Source organism: Eumetopias jubatus, unplaced genomic scaffold (assembly GCF_037043125.1).
Source record: "Eumetopias jubatus isolate StellerSeaLion01/CBP00866 unplaced genomic scaffold, mEumJub1_p1.0 scaffold_8, whole genome shotgun sequence".
Lineage (NCBI taxonomy): Eukaryota > Metazoa > Chordata > Mammalia > Carnivora > Otariidae > Eumetopias > Eumetopias jubatus.
This window is the reverse complement of record NW_028274814.1, coordinates 65,129,194-65,141,467: the sequence shown is the minus strand read 5'-3', so window position 1 is coordinate 65,141,467 and position 12,274 is coordinate 65,129,194. Positions and strand designations below refer to the sequence as shown.

At 43.2% G+C, this 12,274-nt stretch overlaps 1 protein-coding gene across 2 annotated transcripts in view; it reads left to right on the top strand.

The window, feature by feature from the left end:
- TMTC1 (transmembrane O-mannosyltransferase targeting cadherins 1) overlaps positions 1-12,274 on the top strand; it is a 271,874-nt gene that overhangs the window by 203,844 nt on the left and 55,756 nt on the right. For both annotated transcript variants that reach the window (XM_028113292.2, XM_028113293.1), the window contains one exon: positions 2,415-2,528. In XM_028113292.2, the coding sequence (XP_027969093.1) occupies positions 2,415-2,528 (114 nt within the window). The remainder of the gene's footprint in view (positions 1-2,414; positions 2,529-12,274) is intronic.

Here is a 12,274-nt window from a genome sequence, read left to right as displayed (position 1 = left end):
AGAAAAATACCACAGAGAGAACATAAAGGTCAAAAACAACAATGGAAAAAGCAGTGTGCTCTTCGGATTCCAGTGACCCCACCCACAAATGCTTGCCTGTTACAAATATCATTACTTCCTCTGGCCATCACTGAACAATGCCCCGATCCTCGAAAGGACCATGTTTCCACAGGCCTAATTGTCTGTTCCTCGGGTGAGACATAAATTAGAGTCACCATGTTAATCACACAGAGGGAGGGATCAATTCCAATATGCCAGTTACGTCCATGCTGACATCAAAGTTACCTTTAAAATCTGCCTTGTACCATGCACTACTTATTTCTGGATAGAAATATCAGAAATTTTCCTGGGTAGACATTGGAATGTTTTTTAAGCCGTTACTAGCACTCTGACCCAGACTCTTCCCCGGTGACTCAGTTCACTGTGCGTACTATCCATTTTAAATATTCCATTAAAATCCTGGCTCTCTGTGGCAGCTGTAGGGTCTCACCATAGTGACTGAAGGATACCGAGCGTTTCACAGGAACACCCAAATGTCAGCCTTTGTCAGTCTTTTGTCTTGGGTGTGTACGTTTCTACTGAGACGATTTCTCCTATCTCGTCCCTGGGGGTCCAATCCTGGCTGCCAATATTCAGAGAGCTTTGTAAGAGGGGAGACTGGGATCCCAGTGTTCAGAATGCAGATCTTCACCTAATCTACCTTTGAGGTACCACCCTTCCCCCTTCCCCCCGTGGTACCTGTCCTTCCCGAGTACAGGATCTCTAGCTCAGCTTTTCCAGAGAGTAAAACTCCTGTCTTCTGCTGGAATGGGGAAGGAATAATGAAAAAAGTCACTTGGGTGTGCAGGGTCAGGATGGCGATCTGGGCTTTAACTGCTCCTGAGACAGATTGAGTCTGTGTTCAGCCACACCCCAACCACCATAAAATCCTAGCCACCTGCCCTACCTTTGCAGGCACCGAAGCAGCCTGCCTAAGTTTGGGTCTGGTGCCTTCAGATGATGTTGCCCTTGGGTCAGTCTCTAGCCTTTTGCACTCCCTGTAAGTTCTGTCCTCTGGAGAGTTCCTCAGGTGGCCAGCCAGTGGGTTTTAAGATGGGACTATCTTTGCTGGTCCTAAGGAACTGGTTATTTTAGGGAAGGTTCAACAAAGATCCCAAAGCCCTTACATATTTCCCCAAGAGATCTTTAACATTTTGTATGAAACCCTTCTATTGATCTTACCTTTTTTTAAAAATTTTTTATTGTTATGTTAATCACCATATATTACATCATTAGTTTTTGGTGCAGTGTTCCATGATTCATTGTTCGTAACACCCAGTGCTCCATGCAGAACGTGCCCTCCTCAATACCCATCACCAGGCTAACCCATCCCCCCACCCCCCTCCCCTCTAGAAACTAAATGAAAGTATGTTACCTGGGGGAGGTAGTCGTGCATTAGAGTTGCCCTGAAGCTAGGTTGTCCTGCTTTTCTCCTTGCTCTCTCTCATTGGCTGTCCCCCTCCCACATTTCATCCATGCACGGTCTGGGAGTTTTCTTTCCAAGTGGCCCTCCAGCCCGTCTTCTTCCATCATTCCCCTGCCACCACCTGCCTGCACGTTGAGGGAACGAGGGACTCTAGAACCCAAGCTAGAATCCTCTAGAATCCCACCTCTTCCACTGACCAGCTGTATAATCTTGTGCCGGTTAAACGTGGGCTAGTTATAAACGAGAAACAGGTCCTCTCCTGCCCCCACCTGCCCCTGGAATCATCTTCAAAGCTTCACGGCTATCCTGTAGGGATGCCCCCAGGCATTTCCTTATGGCAGCCCAAGCAGACTAACACAGTGGCCATGGAAGCAGGGTTTTTACCTTTTTGAGCAAAATCCCACTTCCTTATCTGCAACTTGTAAAATAATTATACTTGCATTTATTTATTTATTTATTTATTTATAATCAGCCCAGGCTTGGGTACATGGGAAATGTTAATTTCCAATAAAACTTAATAGGGAGGCCAGTCTGCAGTCATCCCTCTTGTCATGATTTATTTTTGTAGATGCTCTCAACTTTTTTTTTTTTTAAGGAAGGTTATAGGTGCACAAAAGAAGCAAGGAAGGAAAAAAACTGAATGAACCTGAGCATGCAGGTTTGCTCTGCAGAGAATAATCTATCACCCCGTGCCGCCACCTCTGCTTCCTATCCAGTTAGCATGTTTGTTTAGTTGTGCACACCACCCACTGCCTTCATTGTTTTCCACAGAAGCATGTTTAGTAAGTCACATAATTCATAAATTCTGAAAACCTGACTTAGGTGGATATAACGGACATTCCGAATGCAGGTTCATGAAACTTGAGTAAAATATGAAAGAAACCAATGATGCTCCTAAATACAGTTCTTTTTTGCTCTTTTTTCTTTTCTGTAAATGTATTAATTGTAGGTCTGGAGTTCAAACCCTGCCCCACAATGCCAAGGTTCACTACAACTACGCCAATTTCCTGAAGGACCAGGGTCGGACCCGGGAAGCGATCTACCACTACAGAACGGCCCTCAGGTAAGCAGTGCACAATTGTCCGCCGCTGTGCTTCTCAGGCCCTTGTTCATTCACTCGCCCTCCCGGTGTGCGCTGGGCAGACAGTGGACATCTCCTTGGAGGTGTAAGGATCCTGGACTCTCCATCTTTTGGCTCAGTATTCAAGTCTGTTGTGAATGTGGTAATTCTGCCTTGCTTCTAATTCTTGGTGTTTTCCTGCAAAAGTTTCCATTGCTACCCACTACTCAGTGAAGTGATGCTCGGTCGAATACACACATGCAGGCAAACAGGAGTTGGGTATTCCAATGAATGCTTCCCACTTTAGGCTTCCCATCGACAGAAGGGATTTATATGAAGATATCTGAGTATAGAAATGAAATACCCTGATAGTTGTATGAAATAGATGGGAAACTAAAAGACACTTGGGAATATGCTAGTAAGGGGTACGCATGCCTCTGTGTGTGTGTGTGTGTGTGTGTGTGTGTGTGTGTGTGTGTGTGCGCTTATATATATGAACAGCCCTGACACTCTCCTTGTACTCCTCTCCTTGTATTCGTTTGGAAGAGACTGTACAAAACATAGCTTTAAGTTGTCACTTTAAGAGAAACCACAAAATCAAGCCTGCATTACCAGGGGCAGACTGCTCTTGAGTATTCAAAATTGCAACTCTTACTTTCAAGATGGTCTTATCTAAAAGATTCCACAAGATGAATGTCTTTAACCTGCAAACATGTGGGCACGAGAACTATACATAGCCTCAGAGTCTCCAAATGTGGGCAAAACAAAGAAACATGAGTCTTCTCTTTTATTGTACTATGAGGCTCACAGAAGCTTTTTAAAGAGGTTTCCATGCCCCTAGAGATTGGCCCACATTTGGCTGAATTTTCTGATACTGTTCTGCTTTGGGACATGTTAAAGTATGTATACTGAGGCGCCTGGGTGGCTCAGTCATTAAGCGTCTGCCTTCAGCTCAGGTCATGATCCCAGAGTCCTGGGATCGAGCCCCGCATCGGGCTCCCTGCTGGCAGGAAGCCTGCTTCTCCCTCTCCCACTCCCCCTGCATTCTCTCTCTCTGTCAAATAAATAAAATAAAATCTTTAAAAAAAAATGAGAAATTTGACCAGGAAAAAATTAATAAAATATATATACTGAACACATCTACATTTCCCTTAAGCACATACGAGGATTATCTCAAAGCTTAGTTTGAAATCATCAGTCTTAAAGTAACTGACCTGATTTTTAAAATTATCCTTTGAACAATGTTCTTACGTAAGTATATTGTTCATAAATCAAATTCTTTTAGACTTTAGGCTCTCTTAGGTAATATTCAATATGGCCAAAATTTTAAGCTGTGCACATCAAGTTCACTGTCAAATACTTTTCCAAAGATACAAGAAATGCAAGTCCCAGAGGAAAATTGTAACAAAACTTTTTATTGAGGAAAAGAAGTTTTTATTAAGGAAGAGAAGATCATTTTTAAGATTTAATAATTATATTCTTTCCCTGGAAGCCAATTTACCCAAATGTTTATAGTACGTATCTCTAGTTGGTGAGATTATGGTTTAATTTTTTTCTCTGTACTTTATTTTGTGTTCCAGATGTTCTACAGTGAACATGTATTATTTGGCAATGTCATTTTTAAAGAGGCATATATTCCTTCAAGGGTACAAATAAAGTATGTTTTGGCATAATGATTAATTAATGTTTCAGGGTTTTAGATGGCATTCTTGAAGAGAAGAGAGCAGTAAATTTGCCTGAAAAATAGTGGTTGAAAGGAAGTATTATCAATATCCTTTAAAATTTATTGCATTCTAACAGACTGTTTTCTGTCAAGTTCAAGCAGAAAAAATAAGGCAGACCCTAAGGCACACCTTGGGGCAAAGATATAAATTATATAAAAATTCTCCAGTAGCTGATTTTACAGAATTATAGTAGCTGGTTGGGTACTACCGCTTTTTTCCCGTGAAACAATAAAAATAAATGTTTGCTTCAGCAACTGTGCTTCTGCAAGAAACACATCCCTTGAGAAGTGGGGAAAAAAACAATTAAAGCTATAAATACACTGCATAGTAATTAGGGAAATATTTCATCCTCTCAGACCAGGCTCAAAATACTTCTGATTTAAGTAGCATCATTTCTGTGTGGATACCTCTGTGGTGAATTTTCAATGGATGTGGGTGTTTTGTTCTGCTTTTTAATTTAAATTGTCACTCCTTGTGTTAGAGAGAAAAGGAAAATACCAGGACTGTTCATCATTTTGATGATTATTCATCCTAGGTGACTGGAAGGTGGCCCTTATTTTTTAAATTTAATTTAATTTAGTTTTTTTGGAGAGAGAGCATGCACACAAGCGGCAGAGGGGGAGGGGCAGAGAGAGAGAGAATCTCAATCAGATTCCATGCTCAGTGTGGAGCCCAACATGGGGCTCAAACTCATGACCCTGAGATCATGACCTGAGCTGAAATCAAGAGGCGGATACTAAACCGACTGAGCCACCCAGGTGTGCTAGACTGCCCTTATTTTGCTATTGCTCTTTCTTTGCTGAAGTTGCTGAGACAGGGATTCTACCCTCTCCCAACTACCTTATCTCTATTTCAACTTCAGTATATTTAATATTTTCCATATTTGCACACAGCAAGAAAGAAAATGATTAGGGAAATGCAGGGCTAACGGTGCTATTATCTGAAATCAGTCCCGACAATTATCCATTTCTGTCGTAATGACTATGTAGATCCCAAAGGCAATGATGAAATTAGTCATTAGGGTTTTATCTATACCAATATCATTTTGTCTGGCTTACAATTCTAGAAATTATGCTACATTAAATTGGTAATTATATATGACAGGAATATTCTGCTTCTTTTAAACCTTCTATGTTTTTTTAAAGATTTATTTATTTATTTCAGAGAGGGAGTTGGGGGGCGCAGAGCAGAGGCAGAGGGAGAGAAAAAATGTTGGAGCAGACTCCCTGTCGAGTAGGGAGCCCAATGCAGGGCTTAATCCCAGGACCCTGAGATCACGACCTGAGCCGAAATCAAGAGCCGGCCGCATAACCAACTGAACCACCCAGTCGCCGCAACCTTATTTTGTTTATTTTATTTTTTAAACAAGATGGAAGTATACTAACTTCTCCTCCGTTTCGGTGTACCTCATTTATTCTGTTGCTGTAATGCAAGGGAAATCTCCCCTGGAAAATGCTGCAGCTGAAGTTTCAGGTTCAGATTAAGACCCAAATCAGCAAAGGAAAATGGCAGAACTCTTAAATCCTTAATGAACACAAGTGTTAGCTTTGCTTTGCTGGGAGGGGCAGCTGTGATGTTTATACCTGTTCCAGGTTCTATTAAGTTTGGAATTCTAATTGGTTCAGAATCAGGACACCACTGGTAGATCTGCCATATGCCTCCAAAGCTTTCTGGTCATTGTTTAAAACCTGGAAAAGTGGGGCACCTGGGTGGCTCAGTTGGTTAGGCGACTGCCTTTGGCTCAGGTCATGATCCTGGAGTACTGGGATGGAGTCCCACATTGGGCTCCCAGCTCAGCGGGGAGCCTTGTTCTCCCTCTGACCCTCTCCCCTCTCATGCTGTTTCTCTCTCTCTTTCTCAAATAAATAAAATCTTAAAAAAAAAACAAAAACCTGGAAAAGTTTCTAGTGAGTGGAGTAGAAATTCCAGGGACCACCCAATATCTCAGCTCTTCCTGCCCAAAATCATCCATGAAATAATTTGTCCAGTAAGCCCAAAGAGAGAGATCGTGGCCCAACCTGGATAACAAGCAGCAGGTACTAAATGGGTACTTGGCCAGAGGTTTGTTGATCAGCTTAAAACATCAGTTAAAAGGGGAGAATCATAAAATAAATTATGTACACTCTTGAATGATTTTATTGTACCCTAAAATTTCCCATGTACATCCATTCACCAATCTTCAAATGTCAAACCCAGCTTTTTCTTTTGGGTTAAGAGTGTAATGATTATAATCTGCAAAAATCACATGCAAAAGTCATTTCTCTGATGATCAGGTTTTCATACTTTAAAGTGGAATAAAAATGTAATGACTGAGATTTTTCTCCTATAGTTTTTTACAGATACTCTACATCTAATCAACAGCAATTTCTTGAGCAAATTCCCTTTTTTGAGTATTTCTAGAGTATTTACATAGTTTTCATAGAAATAACAACTCTCTTTTTTCACATTTATATTTTATCAGTTTGCAAGATATTTCATTACATGGTACAATTGCAATAAAAACTACAACTGCCATAAATTTGTTAACAAACACAACTGTCTATTAGTCATACAACTCAACTTGCAGGATCAAAAAGGCCCATGCTTATAGAGAAAGTTTATTAAGTTGTGGGTATCCACCAATATGTTTTACAGAGAATAGAGAACATCTAGAAATCTGACGACATAGTGAAGAGACTGTTTTAAAAGAGATTTCACTCTAGGTGATAGAGTCATGGAAATTATATGTAAAACCCCTGCATGACTCAGTTACTGGTTGGTTAAAATGGGCTGACCATCAGGAACCCTGCACCTGGGAATGAATAGAGTTCACTTTGTCCGGGCAGGTCAGGAAGGTCTCCCTACTGTCAGCAGCAAATTATCCCATATTCCATGGAGCATTTGTTCACTTAGATGCCCTCTTCCTGCCAGCCCACTATAATAAGCACCCCCATACCCAGATCTACTAATGCGTCCCAGGTGATTGGATATCAGCCCTGTGCAGTATTCTGTCCTGATACAAGGGCGGTGATCTTCAGTCAGCCAGACTGCTGTTTTCTCTTCACGGGTATGGTTTCAACATGGAATACACAGTAAATCATCTAAGATTTCCACCCTCCCATACTCCTATCAAGCAGGAGATGCATTACTCTTCCCCAGTGGTACTCAAATGTGCTTGAGCAGCCCTGGGACCCTTAGAGCAGCCTTACTACCCACTCCCAATATATCTGTTGTTGATGTTCTAAACAGAAAATCTGAAGGGAAAGAAAGAGGGTAGAAGTCCTTGACCAGACTCTTTTATTGGCATAATTAAAGGGGAAGAAATGTGCTTTTAATGCTCCTGTCCCGAAGAAATCTCTACTAGCTCTATTTAATTGCCTTCCACGTGGGAAAGGATAGAACTAAAATCTTTCTGATTGGAATTTTTTAATGCATAAAAGAGAGACTCATCATGATAATAGTAACCATTGACAGAGGTAGCGTTCTTTGCATTCCCTCTCTGTGTGGATAACCGGAACTCTGCAAGGAGAGTCCATTAGACTGGGTAAGTCTATGTGGAAAAAAGGAAGTAATAAAAGAATCGAGGAAACATCGTATTATTAGTCTAAAGAATCTAACCATGTATAATTAACCCCCTATTCACTGAGGTACTGAGTATATCAATAAAATTATTACAATTCCTTTGAAAAATGCTGTCTGTAAAGCGGCTGGAGTTTGAACATTTTTTTTTAAATCAGGATTTAATGGTTATTTTAAAAGTCCTTCATTACACAGCCTATTTTAAGTGAACATTTAAAATAACTCTTACGAGTAAAAGTGACCTTGGTTACCAGCTGCCATGTATTTCTGGAAACAATTAAAATTCCAGGACCATTTGTTAACCAGGTTTAACAAGTGGAGATGGGCTCTTCTGCCCGTGTGGTATTTTCATTTATAAAAGTCTAAATACACTTCCCAGTATCACAGATAGACACTTGAAATTATTTTTATTTCTTTTTGTTGATGAAATTAGAGCCTCCCTCTATTTATTTTGTGTTAAGTCTGGCAGTTTTATTCATTAACTCCAAGAAGATAAACACTATTTCATTTAGAAAACTAGAATTTCGTGACCATACTTATGGTTCTGTCATTTCTACTGAAGCATATTTCGCTGTCTGGTTTTTTGGTGTTTTTTCCTCCTGCCTTACACCACTCTTTCACTTCAAGAACTCGCCGTGCTTCCCCAGGAAACAGAATCCCAGGCAGGGATCTGCAAGCAGGAAGTCCAGTGAGAAATGCTCTCTGGAACGCTAGGGAAGGAAGCCAGGGGAACAGGGTGGGCAGAGGGAGAGATGATAGTACAGTTCCAGGGCCTCGGCTGACCCCTGAGGAAGCCCCGGAGCTTCGAGGGCCCCTCAGGATGGCCATGAATGGAGGCAAGAGATGGAACCTTTACATCCCCTCATGAACCTTGGGTGAGGCTGAGCCCCATGCCCAGAGAAGACCGGGCTGTGAGCTGTCAGCAGTTGGGGAGACAAGACCCTCAGACGGGAGTGGTGTCTGGGTGGTGGGAGACAGTATCCGCAACCCCGGCTTAGTTATAATTTCTTATATAAGCAGATATGAGCGTTTTAACAATAGCATTTAGATTTTCTATTAAAGTGACAACATAGGAGGTAACACCATACCTCATAGGGTTGGAATATTACAAGGTAACTCCTATAGAAAGCTTTAAAAGCAGTGCCTAATACCCGGCAGTGATAAACTCGTTAACTGTTATCTGTGTCCCAAATCTGACCACTTCTCTCCACCTCCGCCGCCCACCGTGTGTGTCTCACGTAGACTCCTATCTCTCAGAGCCCCTGCGGCTGCCTCCAGGCCCCACGCCGTCTTTCTCAGACCTCACCTCCAGCTACTTTACTTGCCGGCTCGGCTCCAGCCGTGTGGGGCTCTAGGGACTCTGAGTTTGTGGTTCCCTCTTCCCAGAATACCCCCCTCCCTCTCTGAAAGCTGCCGCCTTCCCTTCCTTCGGGGCTCCCTACTAGGTCATCTTGTCAACAAGGCCTTCCCCGGCCACCCCACCTACGAGTGCAGCCACCACCAGCATACTGCCCCCAGACCTGTCTTGCCCTTCTGTCCTTCACTTCCTAGCTCCTCGGAGATTTTTTTTTTTTTTTTTTAACTCTTCCTTTAAAGCCTTCACTTTATCCCCTTCTCTGGGCACTTTTCCATTAATACTTAAATATTCTCAGGGCGCCTGGGTGGCTCCGTCGGTTGAGCGTCCACCTCTTGAATTTCAGCTCAGGTCATGATCTCGGGTCGTGAGATCAAGCCCCGTGTTGGTCTCCGCATTCCCCAGCAGGGAGTGTGCTTGAGATTCTCTCTCCCTCTTCCTCTGCCCCTCCCCACTCTCTCTCTCTCTCTTTCTCTCTCTCTCTCTAAAGATTTATTTATTTATTTTTTAGAGAGAGAGAGAGAGAGAGAGAGAGAGGAGGCACACGAGCAGGGCGAGAGGGAGAGAAAAGAATTTCAAGCTGACTCCCTGCTGAGCTCAGAGCCCAACACGGGGCTCGATCTCATGGCCCGAGATCATGACCTGAGCTGAAATTCAAGAGGTGGACGCTCAACCGACGGAGCCACCCAGGCGCCCCTCTGTCTCTCTAAAATAAATAGATAGATAAATAAATAAGTGAAAATGAAATAAATGAAATACTCTAAATAGTCTCAAGTCTCTGCCATCTTGAAACAAACATGCAAACCAGCCTCTGCATCTCCTATTTCCCCCTTCCTGCCCTTCGGTCTGTCTGTTCCCACCTTTCAACTGTTCAGATTTCCTGGCGGTCTCAATGTCTTCTCCTTTATTGCCCTCTCGTTACCCCCCCCCCCCACCACCACCACCAGCCGTGGGTGGTTCCTGGTCTACCACCCGGAACTGTTTGCAAGCGCACCCGTTGCCTCCATGTGGGGCACTCCAGAGGAGGACCCTGCTTGGGAGTTAAATTACTTGACTCTCAGCAGCATTAATTTTGTTGAACGATCCCTCCGCCTTAGAGCGAATTCTTTTTCAGCTTCCATGCTGCCTTGGTTTGCCTTCTGTTTCTCTAGACTCCCCTCCAAACCCTTGGTGGAGGAGTTCTCCGGCTCCTCTGCTAGGCCTTCTCTTCTCAAGCTTTGCCTTCCTCCCAAGGGACTTCTTCCGTTCCAAAGGCTTTAGAAAGCGTCTGTGTGCTGATTAACTCTCGAAGCTGTAATTTCACCATGTACCTTTCCCATATCAAAGCCGTCTATCCACCTGATTCCTGCACATTTCCACAGATTTCCCTCTGCATTTGAAACTGCCCTTACCACCTTCTCTCCAAAACCAGCTCCTTGACCTTTATCGGGCCCCTTTGCAGCTTGCGCTTAAGCCAGAGTAAAAAGTTATGTTTCCTGCATTCTGTTGGGTTTTGCTTTCTCTCTTTGAAACACCTTCCTTCCTCTTCCTGCTGATTTCCCCTCCCCCCCTTCCCCTGACCCCCAGCTATTACTGCCCCACTGGTACAGTGTCATCTGCCCTGGAAACACCTTGCCGAGCACCATGGCTCCTTCCATGGGCTCCTGCTTCTTGTACTACCCACACCCATCCCTCCACACCTCCCCCCCTCCACCCCAAGTTTCTGCTTTGTCTCTTTCTGCCATGTGTGCTCTGATCACGGTGCATTAGAGTAATTTGGTATCCTTGTCTCTTCCTCTTCTGCCACGGGACCTCCTTGAGAGCACAGACTCCTTTTTCTTTATTGCTGTGGGCCCTCAGCAGATGTCCTGGCACATTGTAGGTGCTCAATAAATGTTAAAATGTTTGTTGAAAGACTGAATGAATATAATGCACAGAGTATCACAGATCCCCTCAGAGTCTGAGGACAACTCCATAGTAACACGCAGTGTTTCTCAAACGGGAGAGCTGTCGACTATTTAGATGGAACAACTCTTCATTATGCAGGATTGTCCTGTGCATCAGAAGATGTTAAATACCCGTACTTCCTGCTAGCGGTGACCACCAATTCCCGAGGTGGATAGTCAGGATATGCGCCCCTTTCTCTCCCCATCCTTCATGATCTTCTTGGGCAGTTCTTGACTAGGAATATGGGACACACTTTCCCTCCCACTGCTGTCCTTTTCTAAGTTGATCTAACAACTGGAGTACTATTCATGCTACAAAGTGTCATTACAATAAGGATTCCATGTGCACATTGATCTGTCACACAGGACTTTGAATCTCCTTACAGCCTTGGATGTAGCTTTTTTAAAATTGCACGTGTCTGGAATTCCATTTGGTGCTGAGCATATCAGAAAGGCTTGGAGGAAATTGCTCTGGTGCCTGTGGAGATCGTTTGCTTTAGACGATGAAGGATTGCCAGGCTTTTGGAATGAGGGTTTCACAGAGAACATTCCTACATTCTTAAAATGGAGAGAGTCACATGTCCTTCACATCTGAGAACCCACGGCAGAGGACAGACAGTGGATACAAGATGACTTGAGTGCTCCTGGGTTAGTGATGAAGAAATAACACATGTTATTTTGACTGATGGGAGCAAGTCGAAGGCCACTGACAGCAGTGAAGAGAATGATTTTTTTTTTGGAGGATGAGAAATCCATATGAGAGAAGGAGACCTGGCAGCTTCAGCCTGGTATGGGTTCATTATGGCTATAGATGGAGCCAAAAAAATACCACCCAGAGGTCCTTCAACTCACCCCAAAACACTAACTGTTTGTGGTGGAACAAGTATGATGATGGGTATAGACATACCCATCATTTATTCACATAGAAGCCCATTCGTTCACACAGAAGGTCAATATGTTATTGACCTTATTGTTACAGAGAAAGCAGCTAAAGGACAGACATAAATTCAAAATCACGTAGTTGGAAAGTCACCCATGGCTTCTGACTCCAAAGCAATTCCCCACCATCTGCCACAAAAACCAGAGTTACCTCAGGCTTCTGAGAAGGGTTAAATTATGTTCACCATTTTCTATTTCAAAGAGCAGAGAAGTATTTAATTCAATACATTTCCCAACCTTTAAATTGTC